The 15,513-nt window shown below is 45.6% G+C and overlaps 1 protein-coding gene across 1 annotated transcript; it reads right to left on the bottom strand.

The window, feature by feature from the left end:
* Window positions 1-8,137: 8,137 nt before the first annotated feature.
* Window positions 8,138-15,513, bottom strand: GPR15LG (G protein-coupled receptor 15 ligand). The gene is made up of 3 exons (XM_081268370.1): window positions 15,349-15,513; window positions 13,396-13,470; window positions 8,138-8,453 (listed from the first exon to the last, which is right to left on the bottom strand). Exons 1-3 carry the CDS (start codon window positions 15,416-15,418, stop codon window positions 8,368-8,370), a joined length of 231 nt encoding a protein of 76 aa, XP_081124496.1. The 5' UTR covers window positions 15,419-15,513; the 3' UTR covers window positions 8,138-8,367.

The raw sequence follows: 15,513 nt of genomic DNA, 5'->3' as shown, positions 1-15,513 counted from the left end.
GGGTTATCAGGGCCTCCTTTCTGGGATCCCAGGAATGAGGGTCTCATCACATGTGTTGTGTGTTGTGGGCAGCAGACTCACTCTCATCCCTAGAGCACAGTCTGGTGACCACAGAGGAGCAGCTAACTCACTCTTCAAGCTGGCCGAGGAAAGGCAAATAGTTTGCAGGCAATTTCAAACCCCATCTTGAGGTAGACTGGCATATAGCTGGCCAACTCAAGTGTGAACTGCCCAGGTAGGGGGAGCTCCCCAGACCTGCAGGATATTGAGGCAAAGCAAGGCACTGCTTTGGGACCCTGACTGATTGATACCTGGCTGATTGATACCTTACCTGAAGCAGGTAAGGCAGGAACTTCCCCAGTTTCTAGTAAAGTTCCCTGAGCTCTCTCATTGTCCTGCTCTGACACAGAAGTGTGTTTGGAAACTTAGCCTATCTCCCTTCTCATGGCTGTGTCATTTCTGAGTTAGAAAGGAGGGCACAGGGCAGCCACTTCAAGCCAGGTTACATTCCAGGATGCCCTTCGGACAGTGTGATTTCAGGTAGAGGAGACCCCCTACCTCCAAGGGCCTTTAAGGGAGCAGAGCATCCCCCATCTCCTATGCCAGGCCACCTTGATTAACTATTAGCAAGGGTCGGGACTCAGAGAGAAGGAGGGAGAAGATGAAATAATGGTTCTAGGACATTCAAATTTTCAGGCCCAATTCATTCATCTTGTTGGATCCTCTCAGGCTGGGCATTTTGAAAAGCTGCTCTAGAAATTGTAGAGACCTTTCTGCATCTTTCAATCACAAAATGCTGGGACAAGGCCAAGGTCAGTGTTCCTCAAGTCTTATATGGAGATGAGAAGACAGAGGCTGGCTGGAGGCAGAACCAAAGTTTCCAGAAGCCATCTTGTCATACGCAAAGAAGAGCCCACTCTCCTTGTGTCCTGTCCACTATCTCTTCACTATAGGGTTCTTTGGGACCTTTGATTCTCTGTCCTCAGTTCACTTAGTTAACAGACTTATACCAGAGAGGAATAGAGAAGATAGGTCACATGCCAACTGTGTGTGTATGAGTATGTATGCAAATATGTGTGTGTTCATCCTCACCCCTATTACCTTATTTAACCTACACAGTCCTCCTGGTATCATTGTCCCTACTTTACAGAAGAAAAACTTAAAGCTCAGAAAGAGTAAATCACTTGCATAGGTCCACACAGCCAGTGAGCAGAGGTTGGATTTATATCCAGTTGGACTGCTTTCAAAGTTGAAACTCTTTCCATGGCTGATGTAGATGGCCATGAAGTTAAGGAAACTTTAGACTCTGAGCTCCCTCACTCACATATCCCTTCCATATTTGTACTTTATAGTCTTTTCCTTGAAGAAATTGCCTCTGTCTCAATTGTATAAGCTCAGATCTTCTAGAGTGACTAGCTGTCCCAGTTTGCCTGTAACTGAAGCGTTTCCAGGGATGCACTAATTTCCATGCTAAAATCAGGAAAGTCTGGGGTAAACCTGAGATGGGGTGGCCACCTTAGATCTGGCGCTGTCCTCAGAGCACCTAAAAACATGGAAAAGCAGCAATGCTTCATGGTAGTTTTTGTCACGGATCTTGATCTTGACATTGTGCACGGGGGTGGGGGGGTGGGGGTTGGGAGAGTGTGGGGGTTGGAGTGGGGCTGGAAGCTATGTGGAGGACTCAGTTTGCTGTAGCGGGAAAGGCTCATCTGCCATGAATTATAAGACTTGGTCTTCACCCTGCAGACACTGAGCAGCCCCAGGTACCCAAGTCACCCTTACCTCTACCTGCCTACCACCCCTGCAGGGTAACTGAGAAGCTCCCTCTCTCCTGGGCCTCCCACATGTTATCTGTGGTGCCATCAGGTCATCTTTGGGTCAGGTTCTGACAGCTCTTCCTTTGCCAACTGGTCCAGTTATTGATAAGTGAGAATTACAGAGTCAGCTGCCAGCCTGGGCATGCACACGTGTTCTAGCTGTTTGCCAACACATCAACCCAGGCATAAATGCACTTTTACACCTTTGCTTTTATCTGATCTTCCTAAATGTGCTAACTCATAGTCTGTTGCCCACGTGTGCACACACACTCACAGCTGTCCACAAACATACACATGTGAGTTCTAGTACCATTTTCACACCGATTTGTATGAACATACATAATGCCATTCACATGCAGACTTGTTCATGTCTTATCACAAACTTGTTCCTGTCTTATCTCCAAGTATGAACACTCAGCCCAGCATCTGCATGCACATCTGCATGTAGAAGTTGGACCAGGTACTCTCTAGGCTCCCCCTAGTGCTGAGAAGATGGTGAGCACCTGCTGTAGCTATTCAACCACACAGATGGAGGAGGAGGCAAGGGTAGGTAAACATTTGCTGCAGTGTCTCTGACTCTGCCCCAGTAGTCTGGGAGACCGTCTGGCAGATTGTCAGCCTCTGCCTGTCCCTCTTGTTCCTAGGCCAGATGTAGGGTGACAGTTTCAGTTTCCTCTGGAATGAGGATGAGATCCCTTCCCCATTGTTGTGACCCTGCCTATCCTCTTAACTGAGGTACTCTGCCACTGTTTCCTGGTACTCAGTGATTAGTGGCCCCAGTAATCATTTTGCTCATGGACTGACTTCTGGATTGTAATGTTGTAGTGCTTTGAACATGACATTCACACAGGTAGACAGACTTTGCCTAATTCTGTAGATGTCTTCTTAGCTAGCTAAGTCTGCTACATGGCTGAGCCTGGTAGGGAACACATCAAAGAAGATGTGTTTCTCCAGAGGGTTTTCTTCCCCCAGTATGCCCCCATCCCCAAGAAGAATTGGTCACCACTTGGAACAATGAATTGTAATCATCTGCTTGGTTTTCTCCTCCAGGGGGCTGTGAACCATTCAGACAGAAGTTGTGTTTAATTCATAGGTTGCTTTACTCTCGGCAGAGGCCCTGGACACAGTGGGTTCTTCTTGTGTGAGTCAGCCTTCTACTACTGCAACAAATATCGGAGGCAATCAACTTATAAACAGTAAAGGTTTGTTTTGGCTCCCAGTTTTAGAGCTTTTAGCCCATGATCCATTGGCCCTGTTGCTCTGGGTCTATGGAGGCACATCATGACAGAAGCTGGTAGTAGAACAAAATGGCTCACCACTCCTGCATAGGAAGTAAAAGAGAGAGGAAGAAAGAATGGACTGGGGTCCTCCTCTGAAATCATGCCTCCAATAACCTAAAGACTAGGCCACACCTCTTAAAAGCTCTACCACCTCCCAATAGTGCCACAGGCTGGGGACCACACCTTTAACACATGGATCTTTGGACAACACTTATCAAAGCCATAGCAGTCCTTAAGGAGTAATCATTCACTTCTTTAATGAATGAGGAAATAAATGAACGAAGAGCCTTCTAAGAATGTCAGGAGTTTTAGTTCCTGGCTCTAGTTAACCACTGACCCTCTGCATGCCTTTGACATGCTCTCCCATCCTTCCATAAATTGTCAGAGTAGAATAACCAGGAGATATATGTTGTAATGCTTCTGAGCCAGGCAGGAAATGGAAATGTTTGAAACTGGCAGGGTGCAAGACAATAGGGAGTGGTAGAAACTATGGCTCACACATATGACTGTTCACATCCATGGAATATTTTAATTTTGAGCTGAACAAGCAATAAGCAAAAAAAGGTTGTGTTTTGATGTGGAAAGGAACTCCCCAGTGTGGACATCTCACAGCTTGATGCCTCCTATCTTTCTGGTTAACACTTTGCAAATCTGAGGGTTTGTGCAGTTTCATTGAATTTACATGGCAGTTGTGCACCAAAAGCCCATTTCCAGGGTTGGAGCTGTTGATGGTGTATCTGCTAGCTGCCTCTAAGCTGTCTTCATACTTCCAGGCTGCTAATAAACTGGCAAGTTTTCGCCACTGTCAGGGAGACCCAACTAGACCGCTGGACCTACCCATATCCTAGGTGTTCCCAGTAAGTGGAGTCACTGTGTGAATGTTAGCCAGCTGGAGCGTGGTCTCTACAGGGCTCTGGGAGGCGGCTTACCTGATCATTTGCCCAGAATGAGCTGGGAGTTGTGATGAGCAGTCTTAGCCTCACTTTACAGGTGGGAAACCTGAGGTTCTGGAAGCCTCCTGATCTCCCCCAATGTCACACAGTAGATGCTTAAACAGGCACCGTTGGAACCTCAAATCTATCTTGGAAACCAACCAACTACCCCAGATGCCCCTTTCCCACTTAAAGGACCATGGACTCATTCTGTTGCCATGGAGACTGTGTACTTTTACCCACTGTATCCTGTGAACATGTCTAGATTCCTCGAGGAGTCCATCGGGACAACATAAGAACTCCAGCTTTACTGGTTTAAAGTCATTTACAGATGTGTAGGATTCCTCCCCATGTTTGAAGAGTCTTATGCACAAGACTTCCCTGGATACTCAATATATCTTTTGAGAACTAAGTTTTTCTACTGCTCGGGCAAAGGACAGAGGGGACAGGGAGACATGGGGCAAGTATAGGGTCCTCGGCTCCCCTTCAAGTCACTGCTTTTATTTATTTTTTGGTTTTTCTTAGTTATACATGACAGCAGAATCCATTTTGATAGAATTATACAAGCATGGAATGATTCTTATTCTAGTTAGGACCCCATTCTTGTGGGTGGGCACAATGGTGGGATTCACTTAAGAATTTCACACGTGTATCTAGGAAAATTATGTTAAATTTATTCTACTATCTTTCCTATTCCTATCCCCTCCCTTTCTTTTATTCCCCTTTGTCTAATATACTAAACTTTCCTTCTTCACCTTCCCTATTTTATTGTAGTTTAGTTTCCACATATCAGCAAAAATAGTTGACCTTTGGTTTTTGGGGACTGGCTTATTTCACTTAGCATGAAGTGATGGACACTATGTGTCCAGATTCATCCATTTACTTGTAAATGTCATAAAGTCATTCTTCTTTATGGCTGAGTAATATTCCATTGTGTATATAAACAAACATTTCTTTATCTGTTCATCTGTTGAAGGGCACCTAGGTTGGTCCCATAACTTAGCTATTGGGAACTGAGCAGCTATAAACACTGATGTGACTGCGTCACTGTAGTATGTTGACTGTAAATCATTTGGATATATGCTGAGGAGTGCGAAAACTGGGTCAAATGGTGGTTTTATTCCTAATTTTCTGAGGAATCTCTATACTGCTTTCCGGGGGGGGGTTGCACCAATTTGCCAGTTTTCAGTCCTTCCAACCACGTATGAGAGTTCCCTTTTCCCCACAGCTGCTCTGAAAGTCAGCTGTCCCTGGGAGCTGGCCTCTTCCTTGTGCCCTTTCTCTGTGAGCATCCCTGAGCCATGGCATGGCAGTTCTTGTCCTCAAGAGAAAGTGTCCTCTTCCCCCAAGGGCCAGGCTGTGTCTTCTTTTTACTTGTGTGCATTAACAAATACCCACACACAAAATTACCAAAGAGGCTGACGCTCCAGGACTGGTGTTTCCTCACTCTGCCTGTTTCTGGGAGAGGCTCACTTTTGAGTCATTTTTTTTTTTTTTTTTTTTTTTTGGTGATGCAGAACATCATAGCAGGGAGCTCCAGGTGGAGCAAACTTTCTTTTTTTTTAACTTTTTTTTATTGGTTGTTCAAAACATTACAAAGCTCATGACATATCATCTTTCATACATTAGATTCAAGTGGGTTATGAACTCCCATTTTTACCCCAAATACAGATTGCAGAATCGCATCGGTTACACATCCACATTTTTACATAATGCCCTATTAGTGACTGTTGTATTCTGCTACCTTTCCTATCCTCTACTATCCCCCCTCCCCTCCCCTCCCATCTTCTCTCTCTACCCCATCTACTGTAATTCATTTCCCTCCTTGTTTATTATCCCATTCCCCTCACAACCTCTTATATGTAATTTTTTATAGCAATGAGGGTCTCCCTCCATTTCCATGCAGTTTCCCTTTTTTCTCCCTTTCCCTCCCACCTCATGTCTCTGTTTAATGTTAATCTTTTCTTCCTGCTCTTCCTCCCTGCTCTGTTCTTAGTTGCTCTCATTATATCAAAGAAGAGATTTGGTATTTGTTTTTTAGGGATTGGCTAGCTTCACTAAGCATAATCTGCTCTAGTGCCATCCATTTCCCTGCAAATTCCATGATTTTGTCATTTTTTAGTGCTGCATAATACTCCATGGTGTATAAATGCCATATTTTTAAAATCCATTCATCTATTGAAGGGCATCTGGGTTGGTTCTCTTAGTTGACTCAAGCACATTCGTTAAGTCATGTGTATGTGTGTGTGTGTGTGTGTGTGTGTGTGTGTGTGTGTGTTTTCTTTACCTCTTTTCTGGAGGGAGGGGTGGGCATGGAGAGAAGAGAAGAAGGAAGGACAAGGGTACAGGGACCACCAGCTCCCACTGCTGGTAGGTGGGGCAGCTGCCTTACCAAGGAGGGAGTGCCTGGTGAGGGTCTGACTCATCCCCACAGCCACCCAGCTAATGCATCACCAAGGCCACCCCACCATGTTCAGAGACACCCTCGCCTTCCCCCCGTGCCTTATCCTCTCCAATTCATTCAATCTCCTTTACCTGTGTTCTCTCCTGCTCACACACTTTTCTAGTTCTTTGTTGTTCTCGAGAGAAAACCCCAGGTCCCCGATGGCCTGTCATTCTACATGTCCCAGGCTGGATCCTCCACTTCCCCTTCAGCCCCCTATTGTTGTCCAGTTGCTGAATTCTGCTCCAACGCTCAAGTCTTTCTGCCCAGCCCTTGGTGTGCTCCTACCCAACCCATAGGCCACAAGTACACACACACACACACACACACACACACACACACACACACACACACTCTTCACTCCACACACACAAACACCACACCATGCATTATATACCCACCACATACATTACACAACAAACGTGTAGACCATACATCTACACCACACAACACACCACACAGAGTGCATGCACCGTATCACATGCACACATACCCTCCCAGTAAACACACATCACATCTTCCTCATCCCCCAACACAGACCTCATACATGCATGCTTCTTCGTCTAGCTGGATTCTCCGTCCCACTAACTCAATTCATGTGTCAGCTTCCCATCTTTTCGCTCCCCTCTTGCACCCAGCCTGCAATTTTTCCACTGGTGCTCACAGTTTTGTGGAGTGGTGATTGCCTATCTGATGTTAAAGGACCCTCTTTATCTCTGAGCTTGAGAACCCAGCACCGAGTCACTGCCAACCCCAGAAGTGGGGTGCTGAATGTGTGAGTGAGTGAGCCCAGAAGCATCTATGAAAGGGATGGGAAAATCCTGGCCTTAACAAGATAAAGACTTGTAATGTGCTCGGGGACCGCTATCCCCACATTCTGCACCTGGGACCTGTGCCCATCACCCTCACATCAGGTGGGCTGGTCGTGTCCTCCGTGCCTGTGGGTGATGCGGGGATGGGGCTTCTCACCTTGCTGGGAGAATCTGATTAGAAGGGAGCTTTACTGAGAAATAAGCCTCTTAAACCTGAGCCATCTGTCCCCTGTGAGCCATGGCTCTGAGCCTTGTGATCACTGTAGCAGGGAAGGCAGCGACATTACTCCTGTGTGCTTGCCCTCTGAGAAGATCCTGTGATCTCCATTTATACAAAAAAAAAAAAAAAAAAAAAAAAAAAAAAAGAGACTGTAATGCTCAAGTTGCATGAAAAATCCTGGGCAGGGCTGGGCTTTGCATCTTGGGGTGTTGAACCTGGTTACTGTCCCTATTGCCCACAACCTAAGTTGTTCTGTGATAGAGAGGTGGCCTGCATGTTCTTTAGGACGGTTTTGTTTTAGTGGAATGATGTGTCTCAGGCCCTATCACCAACTTTCTAAAAAAAAACAAAGACGCGTCATGGATTTTAGCTGTTTGTTTATTTGTTATCAGTTTGGGTCTTCTTTCCAGTAGAATCATGTCTGAAAGTTAGCGAGTGGTTCCTTCAGGGGTCACTGGATGCTGGTGGCTAAATGCCAGGATTGGGGTATATTTGAGGATGACTGAGTCTCTGCAGTCCTCATTGACCACCCTTCGGTCTTATTATGCTGAATTCTAGTAGACTTAGAAGCTTCTGGAACCCTAGGTGCCACAGGTCATGGTGAAATCCTCAACTATCTGCACTAAAGGGACCTCCTGGGGTTGAAGTCATGGGGGTTGGGCCTGGCTCACAATAGCTCTGCAGACTGTGGCAGGATTGGGACCAGGACCTGGAGTTCCAGAACCTTCCCCAGGGCCCTTGATGCCTTAGATTACATTCTCCAACATCACTGCTCACTTGCTAAGAGGGGCAAACCAAGGGTTCTGGTGTTTCTGGTGCTGAGAACAAGAATCTCAGCTGTATGGAGCCTGGCTCTGGGAGCACTACACCTGCGGGAGAGCCCCAGGCACCACCCAAGACTGTGACATTGGCTTGAGCTTGCACACTCTGCAGAGCCTCATGCGGTTTCCTGGGGAGAATCAATGGGTAGAGGCATGAGGACAGGAAGACAGATAGTGGGGAGCAAAGGTAGGGCAGGGAGAGAAAGAAAGAGAAAAACATAATTAAGACTCATTCTCAAGTACAAAACTTTTTTTAAAAAAATCAAAGCAAAGAATCAGACCTTCCCCTCCTCGCGGGAGGCCCAGAAAGGGCCCTTCATGGCAAACATGACTACCCCAGATGGTTTCGGTCATGTTGGGGGAGTCTGGGGAACTCTGATTTACTGGCAGAAGGTGGAGACAAGGTGACTTATCCCAGGCAGAGCACACTTGAGTTGACTTGGGTCCAGGAGGCCTGTTTGTGAAGGCTGTGGCCTGAGGGCTTGCCACATGGATGTGCAGCCCTTGGACCCCCCAGACTGTCTCCTCCCAGGCAGCAAGTGCTAGGCCACATGGGTTCCAGAGCTGCATCTGCATCATTTGGCAAACCAGTCTCATTTACAGGAGGACAATCCACAAGAAAGGAAATACTGCTTGCATTAAACTATTCTTCATATTATTTTTAATAGCAGAAAAAAATGCTGCTAATTGTGTATCCTGTGATATTTATGGATAATTAGTGATGATACCTCATGATGATAGAAACCCCGAGGTTATAAAAAATGTGTAGCAACATAAAGAAAAATGCTTATTATGGTTAATATTAAAGATTTTTAAAGTGAAGTACAATAAAAACAAAACCAGGCAAATCTTTTTTGCATAATAATAACAAAGAAAACATGAATGAGAAATGTTCTTAAGTTATGGTAATGAGATTCTTCTTTCTCTCTTGATTCCAGATTACTATTACATGCACTGTCGTATGAAAGTTAATAACAGAATCTGGAGCTAAATTATTTGGACTCAAAGCCCAGCTGTACCATTTACTTACTAGATGTGAAACCTTTAGTAAGTTACATAACTTATCTGGGTTTTGATCCCTCATGGGTGAAAACAAGGATAGTAAAAGCATCTGACTTTTAGGATTATTGTGAGGATTAGATGTGTTAGCAGATGTAAATATGACAACTAGTAACTGCTATATAAGCACTTGCTATGTAAAATTAAGTTTAATTCTCATAATTCATCCACAACCTCATGTATTAATCATAAGTAAGTGCTAACGTTGGTGTGATTTTCTTTCCATTTTTTTACTTCCTACTTGAAATTACTTTCACCTTTCTGTGGTGATAATCATGAACATACATAACTTACTCTTTTCCATTGACACTCATTGTCATGAGTATTTCCACCAGCATTTCTGATGGCCCATGATGTCCTGACCACTGCCCCCCTCTCTGTGCTCTGTCCCCACCTGTAGATCCCAAGTGTCGTTGTTGGGTTCTACAATAAACATCACAATTGATTGATTGGGAATAGGTGGTCATTCTCCGCCCTTCTCTTGCAACTTCTCCCATCAAGGTATAGGATCTATTTCCCTGTTCCTAAGATCTGGGCTGGTCTTGTGACTTGTTTTGGCCAATAGCACGGGGTGGACACGAAGGCGGGTGATTTCTGAGCCTCCACTTGAGGAAGCCTCCATGTTCCCATTCCCAAATGGTGGATCCCTGTAGCCTTCTTGTGAACAGTCTGGGCTAGTCTGAATGAAGAAAGACCATATGGAAGCAAATCCAGTTGTTACAACAAGACTCTCCTAAACTAACAGCTATTCACCTCACAAACACATGAAGGAGTCCAGCCAACATCCACAAAGCTGCCTCTCTAAACCTTAGAAGAATGAACAAGACCAGCTGAGACTAGAAGGAATGCTTAGCTGACCTGCAGTCGCATGGAAAATAACAACAACTTACTGCTTTGGGTCACTCAAGTTGGGGGTGTTTTTAAGGCAGTTACCGTTAATGGACATCATTACAGGAAGCAAGACCACAGATTTGCAGTCCCTCTAGTGGGTCTCTGGGGCTGAGGGCTCTGTCCACCTCCTCCAAGGTCTCTACTTCTAGGTCCTCATGTCTATTCTGGCACTGTTGCTGAAACCCTGAAGCCACCACATGTGTTTCTCAGTGGGCAATCTTTGTCCCTCCTGTCTGAGGTCCTTCCTAAAGACAGAGACAACTGCATGGTAGGAGAGGAATCTCTCTATACCCCATCCACCATGAGTCTTCCACTGTGGGTTGAATCATTTTGCTGAACTTTGAAGCAGAGAGGAGCATGGGACTCCCAGTATCTGGGAAATCTCTCAAGTCTTGCCACAGGGCCCCCCAGGTCCTAAGCAGCCATCAGTTGACCCTAGTTTAAACCAGAACAGCTTTCCATCTCAGGGCCAGTGCCTGATGCCCCTTCAAGCCAACAGAGTTAGTATATTGAATGTTTCGTTTTAAAAAATATTATGACAATGCTGCTATATAGATTGCTCTAACTTTGTAAATCTTTAAGAAAGACTATTTATCGGGAAATTGGTAAATGTAGTCAATTCATCAAATCCACCATTTTTTTCACATTCATTTTTGGAGATGGTTTTTGCCTTAACCCAGAGTCCTGGGCCTTCCATATCTCGTCACTGCTGTGAGTTTCATGTAGCACTTAGATATAAAGTAGTGCCCAGAGAAGGCTTTAGAATGAGGAGCAGCTGCCATCCAGGTGTGGGTCACAGCTGGTGCTGGCAGCCCTGTATTAATTTCTTGACTGCAGATGGAGGCACAGGCGCTTTCATATGTCCATGTGCTGGATTCCATGAGGCCAGATTCCAGGAACCTGACACACCCCAAAATCCTGCTCTCAGTTACACAACACCCTGATTCATTTTTCTCCCTCATTTACTCTCAATCCCAGTGTTGGTCCCGGAAGATAATGGGTGGAACCCTCAAGCCTGGGCAAGAATGCGTGAGCTTTGGTGTTTGGCATGGGAATCATCGCTCTCCTGCCCCAGTGGAAGCAGGCAGGGTCCAGCCTAACTCCATGGTAACAGTGGGGGTTGGGGGGGAGTCAGGCTTGATGCCACGTGCCCCACTGACTCCTCACTGCAGCCCCATGCAGATTCACTTATCATACCTTTTCACAGGGAAGGTGACTGAGGCTTAGCAAGGCTGGGGACCTGCTCAAGGACATGGATCTAGTGGGTGGGGAGCTGAGATCCCAACCGGGATGGCACTTTTCATCTAAGAAGTCTGCGGTCCAGCTTGGCGTGCCGTGTCGTCCAACCCATGCTACAGGAGACTTTCCCTCCCAGGAAGAGACAGGTAACTGTAGTGGAAAGAGGTGCACAGAGCCTGGCTTTTGGCTCTGCCCAGTTTCCTACTGGGCCTCACAGTTTTCCAATCTATACAATGGTGACAAGACCTCCCTAGGATGGTAGCAAGGATTTAAATGCGATCACATGGTAAGGACCTGGAAATATGTTTAAATATGTTTAAAAGTTGTTTATATGTTTCTACAGTGGAAATTAAATATATACCTGAAGAAATTCAGTCTCAACTTAAAAGTCACAGCCCTAGGTTATTTTTCCAAAGTGTTCTATGATTAACAAAGAGACTACTTTTGTACTGTGCACAAAGGGTGAATCTGGCCATGTTTCCTATGAACTGTGTATACTTGTATATGTATATGTGTGTGTGTGTGTGTGTATGAGTTTGTGTGTATCTGGGTGTGTAATGTGTGGCACATGTACATGTGTATGTAATGTGCATATATGTGTGTGTAATATGTATGTCTGTGTTTTTGTATATGTGTCTGTGTGCCTCTGTACGTGTAGTGTGTAAGTGTGTGTGTGAGTGGGCACAACACCACCCCTCAACGGTCTATTCTTGACAGCTTCTGAGCATCCCATGCTGGGGAGGTGTGAGAGGGGCCTAGGTTTGCAACTCACAGAAGTGTTCCTCCCCAGCAGGCCTGGGGGAGCAGAGTTACAGTGAGCCTGTGCTCACCCTTCACCTTGCCTGGGCAGATGCCTCACATTCTCTTTGCGGTTTTGCAATGTGCGAGGTGTGCGTGTGAGAACTGATTATTTTTACCCAGCCCCAGATGGGTGTGATGCCAGCTGGAAAGAAGAGGTTGTCAGCATCTGGAGAGAAGTAGCCTGAGGTTGGAGCTGTCCTGTCTCATACCCCCCCCACACACACACACACACTCCTATCCATATCTGAGCTTCCCTTTGGGTGGGTGGGACTCTTGGTTGCTAAGACAGGCATGAGGCTCTAGTGTTAGTCATGGGCTTTAGGGACTATAGCCTCAGAGAATCAAAAAGGGCTGGGGCCTCCTTGGACTCTATGGGGAGGGTATTGAGTCAAAACATGGGCCCTAGAATGGGGGTAGATCTGCTCTTCCAGGCCTCACCCTGAGCACGGAGCCCATTTGGGTGCCTCCATCTGGGTGCCTAGGAATGGAGCCTGGATATTGGCAGTCTGCATCTTTGGGGGCTGCAATGTGCCCCTCCAGGCTGAAGCTCCTGGCACCTGCATGCCCCATCCACCCGCAGGTGGCTTGCACTGCTGGCCTGTGCGTCAGGTCCACATTGCTGCAGTCAGGCACTCTTGGTGTGTAGATTCCATAAGCACCTTTCCCCCCCACCTCCCAGCTCCTTTTTGTGTTCTATGTCTTCTTCTAGCCCACTCCAGGCCTTCAATGCCTGCTGCCTCTTTCTGAACCATCAACCTCCATGGTCTGAGGCAGGGTTCCTGGCCTTTCATGGGGTCTCATAAATCTCACTTCCTCTGACACCTCCCATCCAAGGGACAGGTACACCCCCATGCCATTTCTTAATTGTGTCTTGCTTTTCCTTGATAGAATGTGTTCAGTTTGAAATGGTTAATTTGTTCCCTCTAAGCTCTAGGAGGCCAAGATCATACCTGTTGGTGGCCCCCTCTGTACCAGGGCCTCACACCAGGCTCAGGTGGGGGCTGATCAACGTGTCTGGCCTGTTCCGTGACCCACTGGAGCTATTCCCTATCCCCAGATGGAGCAGGTGTGAGCACTTACCTTTCTGGGTTGTCAGGTTGAGAGCAGGAGCTCTGTGGCAGCAGAGTTTCCAGGACTTGGCAGGATGCCTTTTCCCTGAGGGTGGATACAAAAAAGCACAGACACTCCTTTAGTGCACTTGGGGGTACCCTGGGGTGGTTCTGTGCAGGGAGACCCAGGTTCAGGAAACCCAGGATGAGCCAGGCTATGTGAGGGAAAGGGTGCACTTTGTTGTATTTTAGTTTTCAGAAATAATAAAGTCAATGTTGGAAGATGACTATGCCCTCAGAATACGTCCTCCTCATTTTCCTGTCCGAAGAACCATTCTGTGGCCCAGAAATGTCCATGCCCTTCCACACAGTCTCCCCTGGCAATCTAGCCTAAGAATCCTAAGTATAGGAAATATTTTATGTACACATTTTTTTTTCTTTTACATATACTTACTACAGTGCAACATTTTGAACCATCTAAATGTCTGAGCACATAAATTTGTGCTATCTCACTCACTTGATGGCAAATTATACATGAGAATATTATATTATATATTATATTATATATTGAAAATAATGTCAATTTTGGGATCTGACATAGATAGTCCTAAATGGAATAATAGGAAGCTTTATGGAGAAATATATTCATCCTTATTGAGTTGCCATTAGAGTAGCATTGGTGACCTCTAAGATATCCAAAAATATATTTCTGCTTATGTCAGAAATAGGATTTTAAGTTGAAGGCTTGAAGGCCATCATTTATAACAAATGCCATCAGCTATGTTTTCTGTTATTTCTCCACTGTGGTTCAGCCACAGTTTTCATGTTTGCTCATTCATACATTTCTTAGTTTTGTATTTTAAAGGTTTAAGCTTTTTCCCAGTGAGGTAACATCACATATAGTCTTAATAAACAGTGAGGTTTTATAATACAATAAGACAAAATATTGACCATATAGAGACATTAGCAATTTTTTTAAATAATGCACATAAGACTGAAAAGAAATAAACAGAATATTGAAATGGTTATACCTTTTGTTTTTTTTTTTTTTGATACAGGGGATTGAATTCAGGGGCACTCGACCACTGAGCCACATCCCCAGCCTCCTATTTTGTATTTTATTTAGAGACAGGGTCTCACTGAGTTGCTTAGTGCTTCACTAAGTTGCTGAGGCTAGCTTTGAATTCTCAATCCTCCTGCCTCAGCCTCCCAATCTGCAGGGATTATATGTGTGCACCACCATTTGTGGCCAGAACATGGTTATTCTTGAATCATGAAATCATGGGTGTTTTTCTCTCCTTTATATATTTCTACATCCCTGGCTCTAATAAATGTTGAAATAACCATAACCATTGAGACAAAAAAAGTTGGTAGTTTCTAGAGTATTAGGAAAGAGAAAAAGCCCCAAATATTCAGCTATCTAAATGAAGAAAGGCAGGGGAGCTAAATAGTCACATCCACAAGGGTGGAAAGACCATGCTCCCCACTTCTGAACATGTATAAATGTACCCCATATCTATCCCCATTTCATACATACCCTCATCCCATCTGCCTGTGCAAGATGTTTGGGATGTTCAAATTCAGATAGTCAACTAATTAATTATTCATTCAACAGTAATTTACTCTGTCCCAGCCATGCTACAGATCCAACAGAGTGGCTCCAGATTTTCTAGACAGGTTGGACTCACGTGCAGCAATCTAGCTGAGAGGTCTTTGGCTTGCATGTAAGCGCGATGCTTCACCTAGGCTGTCTCTTTTGGGGGAGTTGGAGCTATTGATGAAGATTGTAGGTCCTGAAGCCCCAAAGCCACCTGTTTGGTGCTAACTGTGGATAGAGGCACTGCATGGATTCAGGAGCAAGAGCCTGTCTTGTGCAGGACTGCCTGCCAAAGCCTGATCTCCAACAGTTCCTGTTTGGAAACTTCCTAGAAACTAGAATACAGGTAGTAGCTCAGGTACTAGCACCCCAGGGGGGCAGCCCTACCTTCTGAGGAGAAGATGGAGAAACAGAGAAGCAGGATACAGAACAGGCTGGAAAGTATTAGAAGCCTCATGGTGAGGTGACTGGAGTCTCAAGTCTTCAGCCGGAGCTGTGCTGCAGAAGACTTCCCTCAGGGCCACTACGGCATTTATAGAGAGTGACAGGGAG

The sequence above is a fragment of the Spermophilus citellus genome (assembly GCF_964194105.1).
Source record: "Spermophilus citellus genome assembly, chromosome: 15".
NCBI classification, from domain to species: Eukaryota; Metazoa; Chordata; class Mammalia; order Rodentia; family Sciuridae; genus Spermophilus; species Spermophilus citellus.
Note: the sequence above shows the minus strand (reverse complement) of the source record. Positions and strands in the feature narration are given on the sequence as shown.